This window comes from Chrysoperla carnea, chromosome 2 (assembly GCF_905475395.1).
Source record: "Chrysoperla carnea chromosome 2, inChrCarn1.1, whole genome shotgun sequence".
Classification (NCBI taxonomy): domain Eukaryota; kingdom Metazoa; phylum Arthropoda; class Insecta; order Neuroptera; family Chrysopidae; genus Chrysoperla; species Chrysoperla carnea.
The window spans coordinates 35,518,861-35,543,743 of record NC_058338.1 but is presented as its reverse complement, the minus strand read 5'-3'; the positions used below and the strand labels follow the sequence as shown (position 1 = coordinate 35,543,743).

At 29.0% G+C, this 24,883-nt stretch overlaps 1 protein-coding gene across 6 annotated transcripts; it reads left to right on the top strand.

The window, feature by feature from the left end:
- Positions 1–4,305: 4,305 nt before the first annotated feature.
- LOC123292261 lies at positions 4,306–24,155 on the top strand. 6 transcript variants are annotated; one of them, XM_044872837.1, is made up of 6 exons: positions 4,306–4,549; positions 12,782–12,872; positions 20,908–21,013; positions 21,449–21,534; positions 22,208–22,361; positions 22,778–24,155. In XM_044872837.1, the coding sequence occupies exons 2-6, from the start codon at positions 12,792–12,794 to the stop codon at positions 22,897–22,899; spliced, it is 549 nt and encodes a 182-aa protein (XP_044728772.1). In that variant the 5' UTR covers positions 4,306–4,549; positions 12,782–12,791; the 3' UTR covers positions 22,900–24,155. The 6 variants fall into 6 exon arrangements, with proteins under 6 accessions (XP_044728772.1, XP_044728776.1, XP_044728774.1 ...); XM_044872841.1 differs by lacking the exons at positions 20,908–21,013; positions 21,449–21,534; positions 22,208–22,361; positions 22,778–24,155 and adding exons at positions 16,725–16,797; positions 17,815–17,906; positions 18,120–18,276; positions 18,941–19,133 and having other exon boundaries at positions 4,332–4,549; XM_044872839.1 differs by lacking the exon at positions 4,306–4,549 and adding an exon at positions 11,429–11,494.
- The last annotated feature ends 728 nt before the right edge of the window (positions 24,156–24,883 follow it).

Sequence of the window (24,883 nt, the reverse complement as noted above, 5' to 3'; positions counted from 1 at the left end):
ATTTCTTTCATCTGCGATGTCGGTTTTTAGCTAGCTATCATTTATGTGCTTAATTCCGGGACCAGGATTCCACATTCTGAAAACCTATTAGAGCTTGGTTAATTTTGATAACAAATTTGAAAAGTAAGACCCAAATTTAGTAAGATTACATACTTGAATTACAAAAATGCGATAAAATTTGGATGTGATAGAGCAAAATTAAATTTTTTGGATTCTGATGACATCATAAAGTTAAAAAATTCGATTTTTCTGATAACACAGGCAAATTTGATCCGATCCCATTGGAATTTTTTTTGAAACCCACTAATTTTGGGTCATTCTTTTCAGCTGTGATGTAAATTTTTCACTAGCTATCACACATGTACTTTAATCCGGGACCAGGGCTCTAAATTCTTGGAACCTATTAGAGCTACGTTAATTTTGATCACAAATTTGAAAAGTATGACCCAAATTTAGTAGGATTACATACTTGATTTACAAAAATGTGATAAAACTTGGATGAGATAGAGCAAAATTAGATTTTTTGGATTCTGATGACGTCATTAGGTTAAAAAATTCGATTTTTTTGATAACACAGGCAAATTTGATCCGATCTTATTGGAATTTTGTTTGAAACCCACTAATTTTGGATCATTCTTTGCAGCTGTGGTGTCAGTTTTTCGCTAGTTATCACTTATGTGCTAAATTCCAGGACCAAGATTCCACATTCTGGAAACCTATTAGAGCTACGTTAATTTTGATCACAAATTTGAAAAGTATGACCCAAATTTAGTAGGATTACATACTTGATTTAAAAAAATGCGATAAAATTTGGATGTGATAGAGCAAATTAAAATTGTTTGGATTATAATGACGTCATAAAGATAAAAAATTCGATTTTTTTGATAATACAGGCAAATTTGTTCCGATTTTATTGGAATTTTTTTTGAAACCCACTAATTTTGGGTCATTCTTTTCAGCCTTGATTCAGTTTTTCGCTAGTTATCACTTATGTGCTTAATTCTTGGACCAGGATTCCACATTCTGGAAACCTATTAGAGCCAGGTTAATTATGATCACAAATTTGAAATGTTTAACTCAAATTTAGTAGGATTACATATTTGGTTTATCAAGATTTCCAACATGGTTTTTTTCGCACATTTTAATGAACAGCGAATATATTAATAATAAGTACAATTTTAATACAATTTTTTTTTTTTTTTGTATTGCTCTGTATTAGTTATTTTATTTATTATCAACAAAATTTCGATTTTGGAGGTTAATCAGTTCCTTGTTCCTTGGTATTCAAAATATCCCAGTATTATTTAGGAGAGTAATGAGTTCCTTGTTTTGCTCAGAAACGCTGAGAGAAATCAATACTTTAATTTGATACTTTATCATTTCAATAAATTTAAAAAGTTTATCAATAACATGTACAGACTCTTAAGGTAAAATGACATGATTATGGCAACTCTCGACCATTTTGCCTTTACTTTATTTATTTTTTAATACGTTTAAAGCGGGAACTCTTGAGCTTAAAAGGCTAATTCCCGAAAATGAAGGGTAGGAAAGAATCTGAATATAAAAACGTAAAGGATCACAAACTAATGTAAGGAATTTTGTCTAAATTCAATAAGGTACAAAATGAATCGTGATAGATCAAAATAGGTTCATTATCAAAATAAATTAGAACGTCGACCCTGATTTTAGATTCATTCCCCGCACAGATAAAAAATACTTTCACCGTATCGACCCTCAATTCTTATTTATAATTAATGTCAATTATTCTATGATTAATGTTAACTATGATGAGAGTGATAATTTCATAATTTCATACAGTCTATATTGAATTAATGCCTAATGGTGGGTCCACACGATACAGACTATTGTTTGTACAAATATCTGTACAAACTGAAAGTATGAGTAAAAATGTTCATGAAAATATGATGACGAAATGTATGTGCAGACTTATCATAACTTCCGTGCTCAGACTTTTTTAACTCAGACTTGACCATCATACCGACTTTGTTTGCACTGATCTGTTGCGCAGACAAAATGCTATAGAAGTCTGTGTGGAGTCGGTGTCGTGCGGACCTACCATAAGTGATTTTAAATGAACTAGAATTTACTAGGAATGAGTTTCTAATTTAATATTGCATTAAAAATCCTAATTTAAAATGATTAAAATCATAATAAACCACTGCCATCTTCACAAGCCAACGCCAAGTTTATCGTAACAAACCTGTATGATTTAACAAATATTTTATAACGAGTACTAAACAAACAATAACAGAGGTCGCTACTACACTATTCAGGAACTTGCCCATATTTATTTAATATAGTATTTATACGCGATTTCGCCGCATGTTTACAGAGAGATTAGATATTAGGGGCCAAAAATGGCAAGGTTTTGGGAATACATTACAGAATTCGTTAAACTGACATCAGATACGTAATCAACGACCAAAAATAATTCCTTAAATTGATAACAATTTTAAGCCAGAATAAGCATTTCAAAAAAATTACTAAAATTTACCAATATTTGCGCATTAATAAAGCCAAAAATACTTATCCAAAAGTAATGGGTTTTGGAATGTACAATCTGACCATAAAAAACGAAAGCAATACTATGAGTTTTTTAGAACGTTCTGATACAGGATGCCCGTAAGTACGGTACTTAAAGTACCACACGCTTTTGTTGCATCAGGTCGAAAATAAAATTCAAAGACGAAAAATCCTCTTCCATTTCCTACTCACGGATAGTTAGTTATTAATTAAAATAGGCAGAAAATTAGAACTTCTCGACTCTGAGACTGACTTATTATATTAATAATTTTTGATTGATTAAAAGTAAATTATGAAATTATTATTATACAAGTAGTAGAAAATTAAGAATTTCTTTTCTATACATTTACTTTATAATGAAATTCAGTTTTCATGAAAATATCTTTAATATTTGTAGTTTGGCATCATAGACACATAACATAACAAATTATTATAATACACTGGTGTCATTCATTCAGTTAGGCGCCAAATGTCTGGGAACAATATTGATCAATACACGCGTTTCATAAGAAAGTCTTTCACAAACTCTTCTTTATCGTGAATATGTCATAGTCCGCGCAACAAAATGATCTATTTATTAATAACTCAACAATATTAATATCATTAAATATTAAACTGGAAATAAATTCCAATAAAAAGAAAAATAAATATTCATACAAATTGAATTGATATTATCTTAAAATGGCCACTTGTAGAATTTCCATATTCAACAATTTAAATTTTATAAATTAATACGTATACCTATTTAGTGATGTAACGGATCATCAGAGTCAAGATCCGCAGATACGTATATGACTATATGAATCTTTGATTTATAATTGAAAATTTCGTTTGATACGTGTTTAGACTAAGTCAGATAGGAATAAAAAAAAAATTGTTTTATACAAGCACATTTGCATGCTGTCTGTGGGCGTCGACTATTTTTTTTTTTTTATAAATTAATGTGCTTGGATAATAGGCTTTTGTCCTAAATTTGAAAAATTGGTGTATACGTTATACATTAGTATCTGATTTACACAGAAAAAGTATTATTTAAAAAAATACTATTTGTATGTATTTTGCATTTTAATTCTAAAAGAATTGCTTGATGCAAGTTACCAGAATTTGCAAGTTTACATGTTTTTGTATTTGTAAGTTTACATAGCCTTAGGTACATATTGCGTGACGTAGTACCTTCAAAGTACATCTGATTGGTGTTTGTTTTCACGTGACCAGATGTATAATTTTAAAGAATTTTTATAAAATAATTATAATAATCCTTTTATTTTATAAAAATTATAAAAAGATCCCCTCAAAAAGAAACAGATACGGATTTATTATTTATGGCAGATATCCAGCATATTTAAAAGAGGTTTATCACTTAAAATGTACGAATTTTAACATAATGTCTCTAATGGAAAACTTTAATTCGAGTATTCGGTGTCACTAATTAACTTAAAAAAACATTTATGCCTAAAAATTATCATTGACCCACAAGCCAATTACCATTTAATTTCTACCAGGCCTTTAAAATATAGTCGTTTTGCGTTAAAAGCCTACATTCATAATACATAGCTCTTACACACGGTTTATAGATCCAGTTGCTAGGTCAAATAATCTATAAAACTGTTAGCTGAAACGAGTAAACAACAATATCTTGTGGACGTCCAAGCATGTAAGTTAGCTGAGCCGCCTATATTATTCAATGGAGAATGGAGCCGCCGAATCATTGTTAAATAAGTTAGGTTGTATTACGCTGCTGATACTCTGTGTTTTGTATATTTACACAGTTCACTGCTATGTGAATTGTGTTAGTATTATTTAGTTCGTTATTACAAAATACACAGTTTTAGTTTAGTGTAATAATAAAATATAATGTTAGAAGCGTGAAAAAAACCCAGTTTTATTAATTTTAGGAGTGTGTTTTTTTTACATATGTTTTTATTCTATTTTGATACATCACAATACTCATCGTAATCCACATTCCTTCCGTTAAATAATAATATTTGTGATTGTTTTTTCTTTGGTAAGGTCCTTATTTCTTTGATAAATAAGTAATTATTTGCTTTGCCGCATATATTGAAGTATACCATAATTATTATTTTAATTGAAAATTTGGTTGATTAACATTTTTTAAGTACGTGCTATTCATTTTAATTATTTGAAAACCTCGTGCAATTTTTAAATAATTATTTGAATTTTGTTTTAATTATAAATATTGAGTGACGTTTGTTGTAAGCGTTATTTGTTTTATTAAGCCCTATTTGCAAATGACATAGCCTGTATTCGTTTTTGGCGCTTACGGTTCTTTAGAACTATAGAGACTTATGCTTAATTAAATATCTTTAAAGTAATTATTTAATGTACAGAAAATCGAGTATCTCAACGATTTTTAAAGAATTAAAGTAATCAAAAAAATAAAATGAATATTTATTGAGCTCTATAATAGCGGCCAAAGCAAATGCGTCCATTTATTTTTTCAATTATTCCATTTTATTTTAGACTTTTTAGTGTTCTGGCACTAAAAAAACCTCTTATAATACTATATTTTAACTTTTTAAATCAATTTATTATTCTTAATTTTGAAACATATAACTTATATATATTTTTGTAATACCCTTTTAATTTCCTTTATTTTGATACCCTACTCGATAGGTTAGGTTAATTTTTGTTAGTTTTTTACTATTTCGCGCCAAAAATCCGCCATTTTGTTTTGTTTTTTCAAACACATATCTAAAGGCACTTGAGCTTTTAAGACGCATGTAGTTATACCTTAATCGGGTAAAAAGAAAACAGTAATGTATCTCCAAACGCGCGAGAAACACAACCATTCCTTGACAGTCGGGTAAAAAGAAAAGTTCAACTAATTAAAAGAGTTGGATAGGGTTTTAATATCTTCATTTGCAATAAATACCATTTATGGATAAGTACCTGGATGACCGAGCTTAACTCGGTTTTTTTTGAGTTAAAATGACACATTTATCACTAATATAAGAACCATTTAAAATGTCTCCGCACCAATTTAAATGTCCCGGTAATGTACTTTATTTCGTCGCCAATAGAGTTACGAAGGGTCATATTTTGGAGTCAATGTTTCAGTTTTTCCTGAAAACACGGATAAAACTACGTTTTCTAAAAATTAAACCTAGCTAGATCTCCCCAAAAAACTCTTGCATACTAATTTTCATGAAAATCGTTGGAACATTTTCCTAGATTGTTGATTGAGGAAAATTTGACATACCATATATTTGAAATTACTTGCAGTCATTGCGAAGATATGCAAGTCCAAAAACTTCTATATTGAATGATTTAAACTATATGTTTGAGTTATCATATTTACGAGAAGACAGCTGGAGAGACGGAAGCGGTTTAATAGTTGATAGAATGATTAACATCTGCACTGTTATTATTCCGCGGTCTATATCAATTTTGTTTTTTCCATTAATATTTCTTAATGTTATGTTTGACTAAATTTAATAAACTCATCGTATACTATTTTACAAGCATGGTAAAAAGTAGGTGGAAGCGAGATTCTTGGAATATATTCTATGGGGGTACAGTCATATGGGGGTATACAAGACTGTTCAGAAGGCCAAATAATATAGGCTATTATTTTATAGTTGATGAAACGTCCATGTACACTACAATGTAGCAGCATGCGTTTTTTCTGTTACATTCAAACTACAAACTCACACAACTATAAAAATATTAAATTAAAAAAGTAGATATCTTATCAAGTTATGTTTAATTATTTTGTTAAATTATTTTTTAATTATAATAATTTTATTCGAGTTGTGGCCGTGGGATTTTAACTCTACCTAAGCATAACAGAATATTTGTGATTTTTGAAGGAACATTATGGAGTATTATAATATATTCTTATTAGCACCTTCCAGAACAGAAGCCGAAACTAGGCTTTCCTACCTGGCCTTGGCAAGTTCGACATGCAGTTTCCAATTGTTGAACCGCGTCCTTAAGAACCACTTCTGTACATACAAACTGAAGAATTTTTCGTAGACATGATATAAAAGACTGCTTTAGTAGACAGGAGATAAATAGCATGCACTAAACCATGCGTACCACGATGGAACATACACTCGTTATGTCAAATGAACTAATTGCCAAAATGTTTTTGGCAATCTTACACAGCTAAAACGGATACTATTTTGTGTACTAACCAACCGTTTTTGGGTGGTTTTTCCCTCGCTCTCTTACCAAGTAACAATCAAGCACTTAAAATGTGTAACGGACGCATCCAGCAATTTGGTCAAAATTTTTTTCGGTGTGTTACAAATTTTATATATACCTACTAAAAATCTGATGGGCTTAGAAAGAAATGTCTAAGAACATTTTTTGTTAATTTTGAGCCCAATTATACGATGAAGCTAGTTTAGACGATATCCTACCGGCATATCCACCAGCAACCTGCACGTTTATGTTCAGGAACATTTTTTAAACGGGACCCTGGAAAAATTCGCCATCCGAAAATTATTCATGCTCAATGATGGATTTTACCGGGTCTAATAGGTGTCCGTAAAATAATAATAAAGCGTATTGATTATTTTGAAAATAGAAATAATGACGTAAATGTGGGTAAATGATTGATTGTAACATTACTTTAAGTGCGTTCATTTTATTTTAATAAAAATGATGGAATTCTATTTTATTGATGAACTGACAGCGTATCTAACTTATTTTTATTGTAAACAAAGAATCGTAAACAAGTTTATTGTTAAACAAATAATTGCTCCACATGTATATACTTCCGGTATGTCAATTTAATAAAGATAATGATCGTTTTTAGTATTTTATTACGATCGTTCTTACTTCGTTCCTTTTATCGATTCAAATAATAGCAGCCCATTAGTGTGGTTTAGAATAGAGATTCTTTATTTAACAAATTCGGCGAGAGATAAATTGGAGGAGAGGGTAGTTGAAGGATTCACTTACGATCATAGATTCGAATTCGGAATGAGCCAACTGATTTATTTCATTTGTTTAGTTTTTTTGTTTTTTATCCGAAACTGTATTAGAGATTCACATCTTGGAATTGGTAAACATTTTTTTATTTGATAATCGACATTGTTTTGCGACCAATTCAATAGAGTATTCCACTATTTTTGAAAAAGTACTTCAAAATGTTGATTTTGCTAATAAAAAGCCACCAAAAATTTACTTCGGAAGAATACACACGCTTTCTTGCCAAAAACTTACATTAAAGTTTAAACCTTTTTTAAACTGTCAAAAACGAGGAGAAGAAAACGATCCAATTTGATGACGTAATATGGGTATCACTATACGAAATAACACAAATAAGTTTGACAAATATATTCATAGACATCTGATTACAATAAATATAAATACTATCTATGTATATATTATACCCAGCTGTCTACACTGAACTAACTGATGGTCTATGACTCATACCGTTATGACATCACAGGAGGGCTTACCCGAGTTTTAGGTCACGTGATATGCAGTTTAAAATTACGATTTTTAATTTTAATATTTTAAAAGAAAAATGTGCTTTTATGACTCGAAATCAGAATATTTAAGTATATTTTTACATAAATTTTAATTTTTTTCAAATTTCATGATTTATTTTTGACTAACGATAATACCCTATTGCTTTGAGAATGCATACACAGTAATGGAGAGTTAAAGTTTTCTCTGTCAATGCTTTATCACTGAAGTCCATCGTTGAAAACTCTAAATTACTGTATTTTCGAATTCTTATTCTGTGTTATATTTTTGCGTAATTAAAATTACCTTGGTAGTAAACATCAATGGGTAGATATTATTGTTTCATTAAGGTGCAGTTGTACAAAAATAATCACTATGACATAATTAATAACTATGACATCATAGTTTTACAATATAAATTAAAACAAAACCAGGTATAGGTAGTTTCAAGTGAAATGAGATAAGAGAGAGTGTAGATCGGGCATGGGCAAACGTGACTCAGAGAAGTCCCTCAGACTTCTGTAACTAACATACGAGTAAGACAGTGATAACCTAATTAGTGACAACCCAAAATACGAATAAGACGGAGAGGAAAATTTTTTTTTTTACCTATCTCATTACTATTAGAGAAACTGAGATAGGTAGAAGAATCGTATACCCGTCTTGCGTCTCCTCTATGAGCATTGCAGACTTGGATAAAGAGACACACAATAAAGTTTATGGCACACAATAAAGTTATAACAATGGTGACTTCGACTTAAAATAATTCGCCCATGTCTGGTGTAGATGTATATGTAAGAGGACTTATACTCACTCAAATAAATGTACACAATCTTTTGAACAGTCTCATTTCAGTTTCAGTAACCCATAGACCCACGGAATTTTAAATGATATAAATCAAACAGAACATTCCTCAAGTTGATTACTAATCATTCGAATGCAAACTCGACAGGAATACAATTGTACCATCTTTGACGAAAAAAACTTTAACGTAAGCCAGTTCGTGGATTACGTTATTTAGTTTGCCCCACTTTTTTACGTGAAAAATTTGGAAATTTTATTTAAAAGAAAGAGCTTTAAACGAGTAACGTTAACGTAAACGCTTATCCAAATACATTTTTGGTGGATAAAGAAATTAGAATAATATCTCGACTCTGCAGTGCGGTATCCGTGACTATTTATAGGCAATTTTACTACAAATATGATATACAAATTACATAATGAACAAAATTAACTGTTAATTTTATTTCTCTAGCCTTTTTTCTCCAAGCAGCCTAACATTTTTAGACCATGAATTTATTTTAACCCAGCGCAGCGCTATAAGCTTGAAAATGAAAGATAAATCATGGAATTCGATAAAGGAATAAAGAAGATATCGCGTGGACAGAGAAAAGCATACTAAAGAAATTATAAAAAAAAATCTAATAATATAAAAATATGTTAATAGATTTTCCGAAGTTCGGGTGGCTATTTTACCCACTCGCATATTTTTCGAGTAGGTAGAGCTACTTATTCAATTCATTTGAACCGCTGGCTCTGTTGACATGTACTTTTTTATGTGTAGGTAAAAACTGCTTTTATCGATGTGTTTAGTTATTGTTAGGTATATAATTATTTATTTAATGACTTTACAACGCGTATGATATATAAAAAATGACAAGAATAATAATGGTAGGTATACTGAATAGTGAATTTAATAACAATTCTATTCAATTGAAGGCTGACTCTATAAACAAGAAATTATACGAGACGGACCGAAATAACAAGAACTAATTACATGTAGGTTATTGGACCTCAACAAAAAAGCGGAGGGTTTATTTTAAGATGATACAAATACAATTTGGAAAAATGGATGAGTTTTGTTTTACAACGTTTTAAAACCGCATACTTCTCTATGCCACCTGTATATTAATGCCTGCCTCGGGTTCAAAATTTGTTTGTGAATGAAGTTATATTAAGGAAATGGAAGTGGGTAAAGTCTTGAGTAAGGAACTACATACATTCTCGTAAACATCACTCTTTACCCGTCAGGGTGCAAATTAGGACAAAATTTTGGTGTCTATTTTCTCCAAGACTGTAAAAGATAAGGAGTTGAAAATTTGTAGGTAGCTTCATATGGTGGTCTTGTGGAACATTATTGAAAACGAAACGAAACTTTTTCGAAAATTTTCGAATGTTTGAAAACCAAATAAATGACGGCAACAATTAATTTAGTCAATTGTTTGTTTTCACTTATTTTCTTCTTTTTGAGAAAGAGAACAACAACTTTTTTTCTGATCCAATAACAATAGTTGATTATTCTTTGTAAAACAATAATAATTATAATAAACTTAAATTATTAATGATTTGAAATATAAAAAAATTAATTTTTGGGCAACACAAAGGCGATTTGGCCTTGATGTTGTATATTACATCATAACCTTCATTCTCTGTTGGTTGGTTGTGTATATAGATTTGTATAATTTTTTCCTCCATATATAAATGTAATAATATAAAACGTAAATAATACCATTTTTATCCAAAGGTCCATTGGGCAATCATGACTATTTCGCCTATGTTCGTGACACTCACTAATTAAATTATTTTCCTATTCAATTTTTTTGCCTTAAGCACATACGATGTGTCACAAAAGTAACAGGATGGACAAAAACTTACAGAGAAACATTTGTTTGAAATAAATTTTCAAAAGTAATTGAACCGTATCGTTTTTTTTTGTGACACCCAATATACGCATATAAACTGTGAATGTCCACCAATAGTGTTATCAAGAGAAACAATTTTTTTTTAAATTGTACGAAAAAATATATTCTTTATACATATAAATCTCTGTTTTTCGAGAAATTAAAGCTGTCCTAGAAATATAAAACTTTAACCAGACTACAGTGCCCAGTAATTAAGAAATAACAATAACTCTATATAAATTTTATCCACCTTTTTGGGGGTGTAATTTTCCCAGCCATTTTTTGTGTCGAAATGTAATGAATTTTTGCGATTTTTGAGGTTTTGCAATCCCCCAAAGCCTCTCTAAATTTAACTAGAAAGTGAATCTGTAAAAATGACATAGAGGACACAGTGGTAAAAATTATACAAATATGTATACACAGCCAACCAAGAAAGAAATGTAATACAACAATTTCTACGATCGTTCAAAGCTTCTAAAAATTGAGCTAAAGGGTCGAATTTTATTTGAGAATTAATAGAAGTGCATTTTTGTATTTTCGAACCCTCGGTCCCCTTTTAATGTACATATTTCATTTTCCAAAGCATGAAAAGATAAAAATTTGACATCAAAAGAAAACATCGAATTTGGGGAAAGTATGACCTTCGTGACGGGGCTCTCCTGCTGACGAGTATTTTTTTATTATATTGAAGTTGTGTGGCGTTCTCACACCAGATTTTAAAAAAAATTCTATAAATAATTATTATATATTTGTCAATCTTAGTTCAAGAGTTTATTGCATTAAAGCTATTGCCGCCTAACTTTAAGTAACAATTTGAATAACACAAAGTAAGAAATTTTTTTATTTTATTGGGTAATTTTTCCTGGATACACGATATCTTCCTTATTCGCTTATCAAATTCCATGATTTACCCATATTTTCAAGGTTATCGTGGCTGGCTAATGACGAAAAATAGTCGCCAAAAATATTACCGCTTAGAAAAAAACAAGTGTATCAAAAGCATTGTATATCATATCTGTGATGAAATCGCCTATAAATAAAAAAATTAAATTATCATTGACATTGTATCACTTAAATATTCTTCTCTAGCCTGTTTTTAGCCACGAGTGCAACACTGCGGCATTCGGTTCGAATCGAGCTAGTATTCGAATAAAAACTTATTCTTTTAACTCTGAAAATTGAAAAAACAATTTCTGATAACCGAAGTGTATGTATATCAGTGGTTAAATATTTTTTGATACGATATCTATAAAAAAAAAGAATGCGATCAGTTCGAAGATAAGTTCGCGCAGTCGGGTCCATTATTATATCTGACCGGATAATGCGTGAAATTATACTTATAAAATTTATTGGCTAAATTGTGCAATGAACAAAGGTCTTTTAATTGTTCTTATGCTCGCATAGACTAACATTAAAGTATCATAATGGTTTACGATTTAAATATTAAAAGTAAAATAAAAGCGAAAACCATTTTATATCAACCATAAGCGATATTAGAATATAATTATCGATATTTTTTGTAATCTTTTTCCAGTTTTCCAATTTTGGATGTTGTTTTAAAAAAAGTTTCTCATTACGTTTGAGTCTTTTTAGTTTTTGCGTAAATGTACCGCAGATTTGTAGATATTGTCTTACTGTACAAATATTAAAGTTGAAACTTATAACCGTTCGAAAAATAATGCAAAACTATTTTTGGGTGTTTCGTTAGCAATTTAAGATTTTTAGCTTAGTTTAGATGATATTAACAAAATTTATGGTATTTTCATTTTTCTTATATTTGATTTGTTTTGCGAAAGCAATGATTCTTGGCAAATTTTGGGCATTCTATTTTCATACTTTGGAAGTTTCTTTGTATTTTGAAAATCTAAAAATGTCTGTATTACTTGGACTATAATTTTAATATCCTACTGTTTTATATTTACAAACTTTAAATTTTAACAGTATTTTTGTTTACAAATTTTTATCATATTTATTCGAAACTTTTTTTTTAAGTTTTAAATGTTCTTAATATTAGGTACCAATGCAGTGCAATTGAAATTATAATCAAGTTATTACTTAAAAACTGTATATTTTAGCAATGTATATTAATTAGTTATATTTTACGGTGTTTTCAGATTCCTCAAAATGGTAAACTGTCAGGTTGATAAATGTGGATGTGGGTGCACTTTACGGACGGGCACCATAATTATCGGTGTATATAATTTGGTAAGAAATTTTTTTTTATATTCATTAGATTTTGATTAAATTTACTAAACTACCACATATATATAATATGCACTTTTAAATAACAATTTTATACAAAAGCTAAACCGTTTTATTTTTTCTTAATAAAATTTTGCTTACATTTTTTTCTCGGACCTGATTGTCTTTTAACTTTAAATATATCGTGCTTTTCACTCTCGTGTTCAGGTACGAAACGGCAAACGAGTCCGAAAATGATAGTACGAAATTTTTTCGTTGATTTTTCTTTAGATGTTAATGAAGTTTGAGCTGCTGATCAGCTTAATTTTATCGAAATTAATTTTGTATATGAATTATTCCCGAGTTTTTTCCAACGAGATGATATATTGAAACATGGGGCTGTAGCTTGATGGGAGTTACTTTTCTTTGTCTTTTGGAGAGAGATGTTTACGGTACCTTTCTGTAATTGTTCTTATATTAATCTTCCATTTTGTTTTGTCCCATAGATCATTGGCCCCCAATGTGTACATCGCAACCCTGACTTGACCTGCCCAGTTTTGCTTAATATTCATGCTACAATTACGGTTTATTGTTATTAGTCTATTATAGTGTCAGCCATCTTCAAAATTTTTATCCACTATGTAATTATTCTTTTAAATGCTAGCACCCCTATGTGGTCAGTTCCTGTTCCCTCCTTTATAATATATCCAGGTGTACCTACTAAGGGGCAATTAAATACCATTTTTTTTAAATTATTTGTAACTCGGTCCAGTGCTTCCAGGTATCTATTGCTCCAACTTTCAGCCCAATATAGTAATATTACGTTCACCGTGCTCTCCAAAATTTTTATTCGCTCATCCCAGCTCTGCAATTTAGATTTTGTCATAATGTCTCTGACGGTGTTGACAGCTATGCTTGCTTTCTTTATTGCATTCTCTAGAACTTTCAGAAAAATTCCTGAGGAAAACAGGTGGATGCTAAGGTAGTAGTATTCGTTGACAATTTCGATTGGTATAGGCTTAGTATATTCAGTCCTTTTTGCAAGTTTCCTGTTCTATCTGTTGTGGTGGCTAGGTCATCTGCATACATGGTATTAAGAAGTTTGTTGGTACTGTCTAGATTTATACTTAATTTGTTTATGAATATACTTCTCGGCAGAAAACCTCTTTAAGAATAAATCAACTAAACTAATATTAAAATATAAATTATTAAAAATAAATTAAAACCTTACAATCTTATATATTAATCATTTTTAGAATCTTAGTTTTTTATCATTATAATAATCATTTGGCTAGTTTACCAGCAAACACAATTTTGAAACTAAATTCTCAGTAGAAACCAATTTTAAAAATAAACTTTTTCGACTAAATTAATATTTAAATATCAATTACTCAAAATAACTTCTTAATCTTACAATCATATTTTAGTCCTTTATATAATCTTAGTTTTTTGTCATTATAAAAATAATTTGACCAATTCACCAGAGTGTCGTTCATTTTATATATTTTTTTAATTCTTTATTGAATTTTCTTTAATATTTTAAGAAAGACAGTGAAAATAAAAAAATGCATGTGATTTTTCTCATTTTTATTTAAGACGTAAAATGTTCGTTGTTCCAAAGTAAAAACTTATTTAAGAGTTACGAAATTTTCTTCGTTAAATCGTTAAGTTACGTTAATAATATGTGTGAAAATATTCCTTGCTTTATGTCAAATTAAAATACGGTTGGCAACCTAAAAGGTAATTACATATTTTTCCAAATAAACAGATTCTTGAAAGTAATTTGCATGACGCCATGACCAGTTATGAATAGAGTTAAAAATTTCTAACGAAATTATTTTTACGTTTACAAAATTATAAATGGTTTTTCCAAATAACTTTTACATTTACAAATATCTATTTTAAAAATTGTTTAATATATGTGATAATCAATTCGGGTGATCACATTTTCGTAACTTCTCAAATCAAAAAATAAATAATAACTTTTTCAGATTTAGCCTTTCCACTTTAATATTTCCATGTATTTCAAAATCAATCGTTTAAAAGTTAAAAGGCTTTTAAAAGACTCTTTGTTATGTAGGATATTTTTTTATTATTATCAAGGTAGTACGACCGCCAAGGCAATTTAAGACTTGTTGTTTAGGTTTTAACTTTAATTTAAATAGTGTTCTAATCTATGAAAACATATCGTCCATTTACCGTTTTCCCATAAGACCAATGTTAAAAATGCCTACTCTTGAGTCATTTATTTATTTAAATAATCCGGCAACTATTTAGACTTAGTCCAACTTCATATAAACAAAAATCAATGGGCGATTTCTCTTATATTCATAACTCGATGATGTTTTCTGCGGAAATAAAAAAAATTTGAAATGAAAGCCTATGAAATGAACATCTCTGAGAGTGAATTGTCAAAAAAGTGACGTCGTCAGTTTGGCACGTGACGAAACTTGCATTTAGTTACTCTTTCGTCCCCATTTAACCCCTTTTCACACCGTGTACTTCAGCATAAATACAATACTTGTGTATTCATCAAAGTCTGCCTCTTTTTCTCCCTGTCTAATACTAACAATTGTACCCATTCACAGATAGCGTTCGTGTAGTAAACTTTATCAAAAGTCCTATTTTCCATTCAAAGATTACATACTAATATACATATAGCGAGTGAAATTTCACTTTTGTCCTAGCCCCACCTAGTCAGATTTTTTTGTATAACTAAGCCTTTTGCCTTAAGCCCTAAGCAAATTAACCTTGGCCAAGGCTTGGACCAAGCATTGATTTAAACCAAGCCTTGATATTACTATATTAGCTTCGATGAAGGTTTGAGCAAGGTTGGCAAACCAAATTAATTTATCCTAGTTCAACAAGGGCTGGTTTTCCAAGGCTTGGAAAACTAATACTGAACCAACCCCTATTCCATTGTCAATGTTGACATTTTCTACATGGGAAAAAAACATTTGTTAAAATTCATTTTGTAAATATGCATGAAATTTTGGAAATCTTCTATAACAATGTTTGGCATTAATAATCAAAAAACTTGTTACACTGCTTTGCTTGAATAGATTTTGCACTGAATAGTCTATATTTCCATATTTTTATTTTGTATTAGGCTGAGGTCACACGAGAGTCTATTTCAACACTTTTTTTCGATCGCATGTTTGTTTAAAGTCATGATGTTAAAAGAAGTTGTAACATTCTTTGAAATTGACGTGTGCTCTATTTAGCACAGTAATATTATACACATTTCAATCTTTTTATGATATTTTCTTTAAGTCATAAATTTGGAGAAAATCGCGTTTTAAGTTTCAATTTTATAAACCAGAACAATAAACGACCAAATAATATGCCTATTGACAGAAAGTGTACAAAATTAAAGGATTATATTTTTAAAAAATGTTTTTTTAGTTTATTATTTGTAAGATCCCGACGCTTGACTCTGCATTATATGATCATATATTGGCAAAGCCTTGTCGGATTATCGTCTTTATTAAAAGAAAATCTCACGTTGATCAAGGCCAGGATTTCATTCATTATCTTCATCATTGTTTAGAACTATTTAACCGTACAAATTGGCTTGAATAAAAAAAGTTAAAAAAATTTAATAAAGTCATTTTTTGCGAGAGAGATTTTAAACGATATTTTCCTGAATTATTTATATAGCCAAATATTTGTGAATGTAGAAGTTACAAAATTATGATAAATATGGACTTAAATAACAGATTTTGAAAAACTATTCTTTTCAAAACTGGTCATTCAAATCTTGTGATTTTGTTGAAGCTTTTTTGCTTAGATACATATTTTTATTGTGAATATATAAAAAACCAGCTTATGTATGTATAAACTTGTTTTTAAACACTACTTTTTAATTAATTTCAGTTATGCGGACTTTCTGCACTTTTTTTTGTAATCCAATATGATACAAATCTTGCATCAGCACTTGAATCCTCTGGTAAGCTATTAAATTTTTTTTTTCAATATTTCTAATTCTCTATCGATATACAAATTTTTGCTGAAACAAATATTAATATTGCTTGTGAATATAGTGAATGCTTGAAACCGGAGCTCGATTGATTTACCATTTTACAGATTTTCGATTAAATATTGGCATTTCATTGTGTCACAAAAGTAGCAAGAGCTTTTCAGAGCTTTTTTTGAAATATTTTTAATACAAAAGTTTCAAGGGTCAATTTAGCTAGTAAGCAAATGTGACCTTGAAATCCCCATATAAGGACCTAAAAAGGCCAATTTCAAAATTTGTGATAGAAAACTATTTTTTTGCCGATTCGTGTAAAAGGCAGAAACAGAAATATATTTTATTCGAAATATTTTTTTGAAAGTCGAACAATCATCTACTGCAGAAATCGAAAGTAAGGAAACAGATGGATGTTCTCTTAGGTGACTGATTTTTTAAAAAACGTTTGAGATAGATTTTTAAAAGGTTATTCGTCAGTTAATATCAGTCCATATGTCTCTATGTAGTTAGCGACCTTCGACGGGGTTGGTCATAATAATTTTGAGGAAATTCTATGGGGGAAAACTACTTTTCTCGACTTCTTAGTAATTGACGACCTCCACAGCCCCTCCAAATTAAATTAAAAAGTTGGCTTGGAATAAGTTTAATAAAATGGAAGCGCCTTTTAGTACTGCTAACTTCTTCACCCTTTATGTAAATATCTCCTGTTCAAAAACAGGAAAAGATAAAATTTCATTTTAATAAAAAGCATCCTATGAAGGGTGTTACAGGAGTTTTATTATTTTTCACAATAAACGAAATAACCTTTTTTTCGTTCATTGTATTTTTTTAAATGGTTTTATTATTCACAAAATATCGCTAGACACAATTGTTGTATCATTACTATTTTCAGTAATATGATATCACACCTTTTGCCTTAAGCATTTAATGTCTTATAATATTTAAGAAACTTAAATTTAAAAAAATTTGTAAATTATTCATCATATTTTTTAGGTCTGGCAAACAAAATTCAATTATTAATATTCTCTGTTATAACACTTTTGGGATTCCCAATTGGAGCATTATACATTGCCGGCGTCAGAAAAGTAAGTAATTTTTCTCGTATAGTAATTATTTTAGCATACCATTCCCACAATAACACCCCCTATAGTAAAGCCAAAGCAATCATTTTAGTTTAATATGGTCTAGTATTATTATTATTATTTTTTTTTTTTGAAACTTTTTGAAACTAGTCAATTATTATTATATTATGACTTAAAATGTATAACTTTTTTAATTATTCGCATTTTCACTTTTAGGAACAACCGAAATGGTTACACATTGGAATCTTCATGCATCTATTAGTTGTTATTGTGGTCAGCTTTGTATTCATTTATGCTGGTATATCCATTTTAGTCGACACAAATGAACCACAAATAGGAGCATTCACAATCTTTAAAGGAATTGCCAGTGCTGGTAAGACTATCTTTATTTAAAGCCTGAAATCAGTTTGATATTCTCAGTAAGCAAATGGAGAAACTTTCTCGAGATAATCAGCTTTAAGGGCGTTCAAAAGAATAATTAAATAAAACTGTGCAAAGTAATCATCAGTTTTTAAAATTTTGATAGCATTTTAGTTCAATAAATTTGATAAACTCAAAGTGTAATAACACTTTGATTAAGGTAATAAGTAGGTTATAGCGTAGGCGTCAGTTGTTTAATATAAGCACTTACACGATTCCGTATTTACTAGATATAAAGTGTATTTTTATTTATCCACAAATTAATAAATAATGTGCATTCCTTTTTTTGAAAATATAGCCCTCAAAATGCTTTGTTTCTTTTGGAAATAGCGAATCAAACTTTAATCTCAACGAATTTAATCTCAATTTAAGAGATAGTGTGCATATAACTTTTGAATTCACTTAGCGTGTAATCTCAATTTAAGAGTTAGTGTGCATATAACCTTTGAATTCAAAACTATACTAATTTTTATTTATACTAAATTTTTACTTTATACAGTGAATATAGTTTGAGAGCCGGTACATGTATTACGGTGTCTAGATATTTTACCTATAGGGCTTTCTCCCACGTTTGTACTTATTATGCTAATGATTAAATTGTATACCTTTTATTTCAGTATTTGGTAGTTATTTCATCATTGTTGTAAATAGTCTACGTATTCAACTTGAAGATGGAACTGGTGGTCGTAACTATAATATTTAAAAAATAAATATTAAATTCGTGTTCGCCATAAATAATACTTGATGTTCGAAGATAACAATTTTTAAACACATATTTAAATTTCATATCAACAAGTTTTTTTGTTTGTTAAATTTTGGAGTTTTTTTTTTTTAATATTAATCTTGACACTGTGACCTATATGATATAATAAAATATATTAAGTTAAATATAAAAATTTAAGTAATTAATTGCATTGCAGACGAATAATATAGACTGGAATTTATTTTTATTAGGCGGAATAAAATTAATCACCGTTAATTATAAATTGTGATTTATTTATATTTTCAATTCTGATGTACTAGTTGAAACATTTCCAGTATTAATTAAGAATTATATTCTCAGTCCTGTATCGCACAACCTGTAACCTGTGACATGCAGTGCACTTTAGTACCTACTACAAGTTGCTTCACAGTTTTAAGTATATTTTATCTATAGAAACAAGACTTTTTGGTTACATTATGTAACCTTTCCTTCAATAAACTGCCCATATATTTGCTCTTCCATAGTTTTGACTAGGAAACTTGCATTTCCTTTTTGTAATTTAAAGTAAACATCAAACATTCAACACCCCTACTCACTTTTTCACGATAAAAACAAAAATTCCATTTCAAAAAGTAGTATCTAATAGTAAGAAGCATTTAAAATGGCATAATAAGACCCTAGTAATCATAATAGTAATATTCTTTCAAATATTGTATTGAATAAGTCTCCAAGAAAAAAATCATTTTCAATCACACGTTTAAGAGTAATTACCGGGTCTGCTTCAAACATGTTTGTGGGAAGAAAAGTTCCAATATTTGTTTCATTTGATGGAAAAAACTATGAAAAAAGCCCCGAGCATAATCTAATGATATAAAATATATATAACATTGAAGTAATGAAGCTCTGTGATCACATTTATTTCTTCCTACAAATACTGTAACCAAACCACTGTTTCCTGTTTCAAATTACATTAATTATTCACTAAATTTTAATTAATGTTTTATATAAGCAAGCGTAATGCTTTTGAAATTTTATAATTATAACACATTTTAAATGAAATATTTATCAACTTTAATATATTTTTTATATGCAAGTTCCCTATTAAAAATTTTTAATAAATACACACATAAGTACAAACAATTTAAAGTGACCTTCATAGAGAGAATACATATTTTATTTTTTATACAATTTTGTGTAATATTTCTAAAAAAAAAATACTTTATAAAACTATTGATTGTAATGTAATACTCTAAAATTATTCTATGCATGTTTGTATACTAAATGTTAAATTATATTTTACATTTGATGTAATTAATTAAAATTCATATTTTAAATTTATTAATTGTATTTTTTTTTTGACAACGCCCATATATAAAAAATATGAATTTAATGAAAAAGATAGCTATAAAGTGTACTATTTATAAGAAAGAAATAATCTTACTGAGAAAAATGCAATTGTAGCAATATACGGAGGTTACCCAAAAATAAAAAGGTACAGAGTATAGGCCCAAAGGCTTCCCTGATGTTAAGTCAATTCTTACTGGTGTTAGAGTTATGGATTGATATCGAAAGCTCCCCAGAGGAAATAAGTCTTAAAATATTATCGTAAACCTTTAAGGCAATGGCAGAACATTAAAGTTCATTGTTTCATTACCCAGTTTTTGAAAGTAGATGCCCTAGATATCTAATGCCCTAGCGTTGGATACTGATTTTAAAAGTTTAAATTAAATTTGTCGATTTTATATTTTATGTAATTTTCGATATCGTGAGTGGCTACACATGATTTTTTGATTCAACCATGTGTCATGTGTTCGACTAGCGCTAATAATATTTTATTTATTATAATCCAAAATAAAAATAATATTGTTCTTTTGACTTCAGATGGGATCAATAATTTTATTTATCACCTGTGTTTGGATTCAAAATAATCCCCATTTATTAGAAGAATTCGATGAAAATGGCAATAATATTCCAGAAGAAGAAGAATGTTTGTATCAAATTTAAATTTATTTAGTAATTATAAATGTAAAGTTCTTTGTGAGGTTCTTTGAATTATGCAACAAGACGAGGAAAGCTAGCAATGTTATTCAATCGTATTTTAAAAACTGTTGAAATACAATTCTCTAAATATTAGTATTTGGGAGCTTTATACACTTTTTTTTTTAATATTTTTCAGATTTCATTAAGAAAGCGATATTCGAAGACCGAGTGATTTGTAGCGGAAGTAAATAAGCTTTCTGTTTCTCAGAGTCTTTAGTGTTAGTTTTTCTCGTCTAAATTTCAATTCTTTTTATTTTGTTTCACTTGTTTTATAGTGTCATAGTAGTTTTGTGGCATGGAAATATGTTTTGAGTTATTCGATTATGTGGTGTCTAGTTTTCTAGAATAGTTAATTTTTTATTTATTTTTCCAATTATTACAGCTAACCGTACAACATTAACAACATCCATGATAATATCGTTTATACATTTTTGGACAAGTGTTTCGTTGCTGCTGGGAGTCGATAAGGTACGAGATACTATAAATTGGATGTCTCAGATTTAAATCGATGAAATTTAATAAACGATAAAACTTGCAAAAGTAAAAAGAACGAGGCCTGTTTTAAAAATTCGTTTTCGAGATACAGATTGTTCTAGCTATTAAAAAAATTGAGCATATCATCGCTGTTTGCACTTTAGTTTTATATTATTTTTAAATACGAAAGTACGAACAATATTGTAAATGAATTTGATAAAAATTTTAATTCTTATATATTAAAGAGAAAGTATTAGCTGGGTTTTATTTTCACAATTGGTGAACCAAATTTTTCTAAGGATCGTTTAAAGGTATCATCCAAGTATAACCAAACCCATGCTTTTTAGGGCTTTTTATCCAAACTGGCGAGGTCCCTAGTTTTAAGGCAATAATAAGAAAAATGTTTACTTTTATAGCAATCCGTATCTCAAAAACGAAGCTTTAAAACTTTCGTATAAATTGTTAGTTTCGATTTGTATCGGCTATAAAATTGATCAATATCCGATCGTCCTGTATTATGTTTTTTATTTAATTACTATACAAAGTGGTTCAGAATTCAAATAGTAGCTAACAATATTGTTATCAATTTAATTCCAATAATAATTTTACCATTCCTATTTAGGCTTTTTTAAAATTGTTCTATGATAATTGTTCTTAATTTTTTCAGAGAAAACGTTCCCTTCTTCAAGTATGGGTTGTCTATGCTGTACTTTTCGCCATTTATGCAATCATAGATAATTTAAGTGATACACCAGCAAAAATGTTCACAGACGATATATCCGGTGGCGTAGGAATATTGTTTCAAACTGCTATTATTGGCGGTAAGGATTTTTTCCCTTTACTATAACCAATTATTCTCTGGTTGATGCTCTAACAATAATCTACAAGCACTGGTTTAATTATTCAGCTCAATTTTCAGAAAGGATTGTACAGTTGCGCAAAGCCACAAAAATGTTGAAAAAAGCGACATAAATATAAATTTATCATTTTTTTTTATAAGGACTACTTTCCAATTTAAATTGTGCCTCCATCCCTTATAAGGAATATATCGTTTGAAGCAAGATGATAGCCACTCTATAGTCACCCTCAATTGCAATCTAACATACAGAATCCTATATTTCTATCAAACCAAAGTGGCACTGAGCAAGAGAAGTGTAGATATGAGTGCAAATACATATATATCTCTTTCGCAGTGCCACTTTGATAGAACTATACAATAAAATATTCAATTTTTTAGCTTTATGGATATATAGTATAATTATCGTTACAAGTTATAGCAAGCAAATAAAATTCGGTCAAGACATTGAGCAACAAGATATAGCTGGACAAAGAAGTTATGTATCTGCGGACAATTTATAATCGTTTAGTTTTTTAGTATTAAAAGATAACAGTGTTGTTGATTTATGTAATGGGTTTTTTACGCTTACGATTTGGAAAAATTAATGTTGAAAAGTAGTTATGGAAATTTTTTAACAGTTTTGTTGAGAAAACTATCTATCTAAACCATCGAATATACTGGATGTTCCATTTAACTTGAGACTGAATAATCACTGAGAAAACATCGATTTTAGTTGATAGCTAAGTATCAACTATGCAGATAGATATGTTGCAACGTTTATGAGTACACATGTATAGAAAAACTAAGTATTTTTCAACTAAATTTAATAATTAATTGCATTAATAAACATTCCAGAAGAAACTGATATACATTATTATTTTATTATTTTTATATTTATTGAAATTTCGCTCTTTTTATACATAGACTGCCTTCATTAAAAATATTTCGCGATTGCCTTTCCGTTAATTTTTCACCAATTATATATTTTTTCGGTGGTAAGAAAAGGATAATAGCTAATGGATGGAAAAGCCAAATTTACAGAGACAGCGGCCACGATCCTAAAAAGCCGTAACTAAAAAGATAGCTTGAAGGGAGATCAAAGGTCAAAATCAGTGTTTTCAAATGACAATTTTGTTCTTTCGGTGAGTCATACGGTCAGGATAATTATATAATGAACAAGTGTGCATTAAACTGAACGTGTCATGGTGGTGTGTTCAAATTAATACTTGCAATAAAATTGAAAGATTTTGATATTCTCTAAAAATAATACCGAAACATATCTTCCTGACTCAAGAAATAACAACAGTATACGATCATAGCACGTTCAGTTTATTACAAATCTTTGCTGTTAGTATTCTAATAGTTTGAAGAAAAGAAAGATATTCCAATAAATATATAAGGATTAATTAATCAAAGTCAATTTACGAGTAACTTGCATTGTGGGAACTACGAAGTATAAACATGAGCAGGACCAAAATATCGCTGAAAAGAGCATATTGTGCCAAAGTATTCTACGCAAAGGCCTCAAAAGAATTTACTGTTTCATAAAATTATCTTTCGCAAACTGAGCAAAGTGTCTAGAGCAGTTTATGAGATGCTATATATATAATTAGAGTATGACCACGAAATACAGTCGATATTTTACGTCAAATAATTAATAAAAGATATAAAATATAACAAACTTTACGTAAAAGACTCCAGCTTAACACATCTTCTTGCTATTTTGTGACCTGGCTTGTGCCTATTTTTCAGATCATAAAATTATCAAAACTATGAATCAAACCGTTTTTTCTCTTTATTTGTTTACTGTTGGTAGTCAAAAAACGTAAACATTTTTTTAATTTTAATTTATAATAATTTGTCATATAATTGTTGTGAAAATACTTGAAAATAAAGATGAACATTATTGAATAATTTGTCAAAGTATTTTTTATTTAATATAAACCTCTTTAAACTCGAATCTTTAATAACTAAGTTCTTTTTAGCTGTGAATTTTCTACACTTTGGGTAATATCAAAATATTTATTCCATTTACCTTCCTACAAACTTGTGACAACCTGAGTGCACGAAATAATTATTATCCGAATATAAATGAAATTTGAAATTATCAATCTTTACATAAAAACAGAGGAACTCTATTATGATTGCTGATTTATTTGGGTTTTAATGAGGTGGCGTAATATAGAATTAAAAAATCTAAGTATTTTTAACAATCTTTTTATTTATTTTACAAATAATTACATGAAAATAACAGTATCTTATATTCTTTAATTACAAAAACTTTTATTGTACTATAAAAAAATATATATTGGCATAAAGTCCTCAGCAAACAATGCTTTTAGGTGACTTATTTACTTTTGCTTACTTTACATTCTACAATATATTTAAATCATCAATTTCCAATGATAATCTTTGTTAGTACATAATTTTGAAAGTATATAAATTTTGTTTGAAAATATATATTAAGAATATGTTCGGCTGCCAACACTGCCTGATTGATTGCGC

Bases quoted from the DNA above. Each gene is read 5' to 3' on its own strand.
- LOC123292261 (XM_044872837.1), top strand. From the start codon at position 12,792: ATGGTAAACTGTCAGGTTGATAAATGTGGATGTGGGTGCACTTTACGG. The intron at 21,014-21,448 runs GTTTGTATCAAA...CAATTATTACAG, and splicing joins TATTCCAGAAGAAGAAGAAT to CTAACCGTACAACATTAACA. The intron at 21,535-22,207 runs GTACGAGATACT...TAATTTTTTCAG, and splicing joins TGCTGCTGGGAGTCGATAAG to AGAAAACGTTCCCTTCTTCA.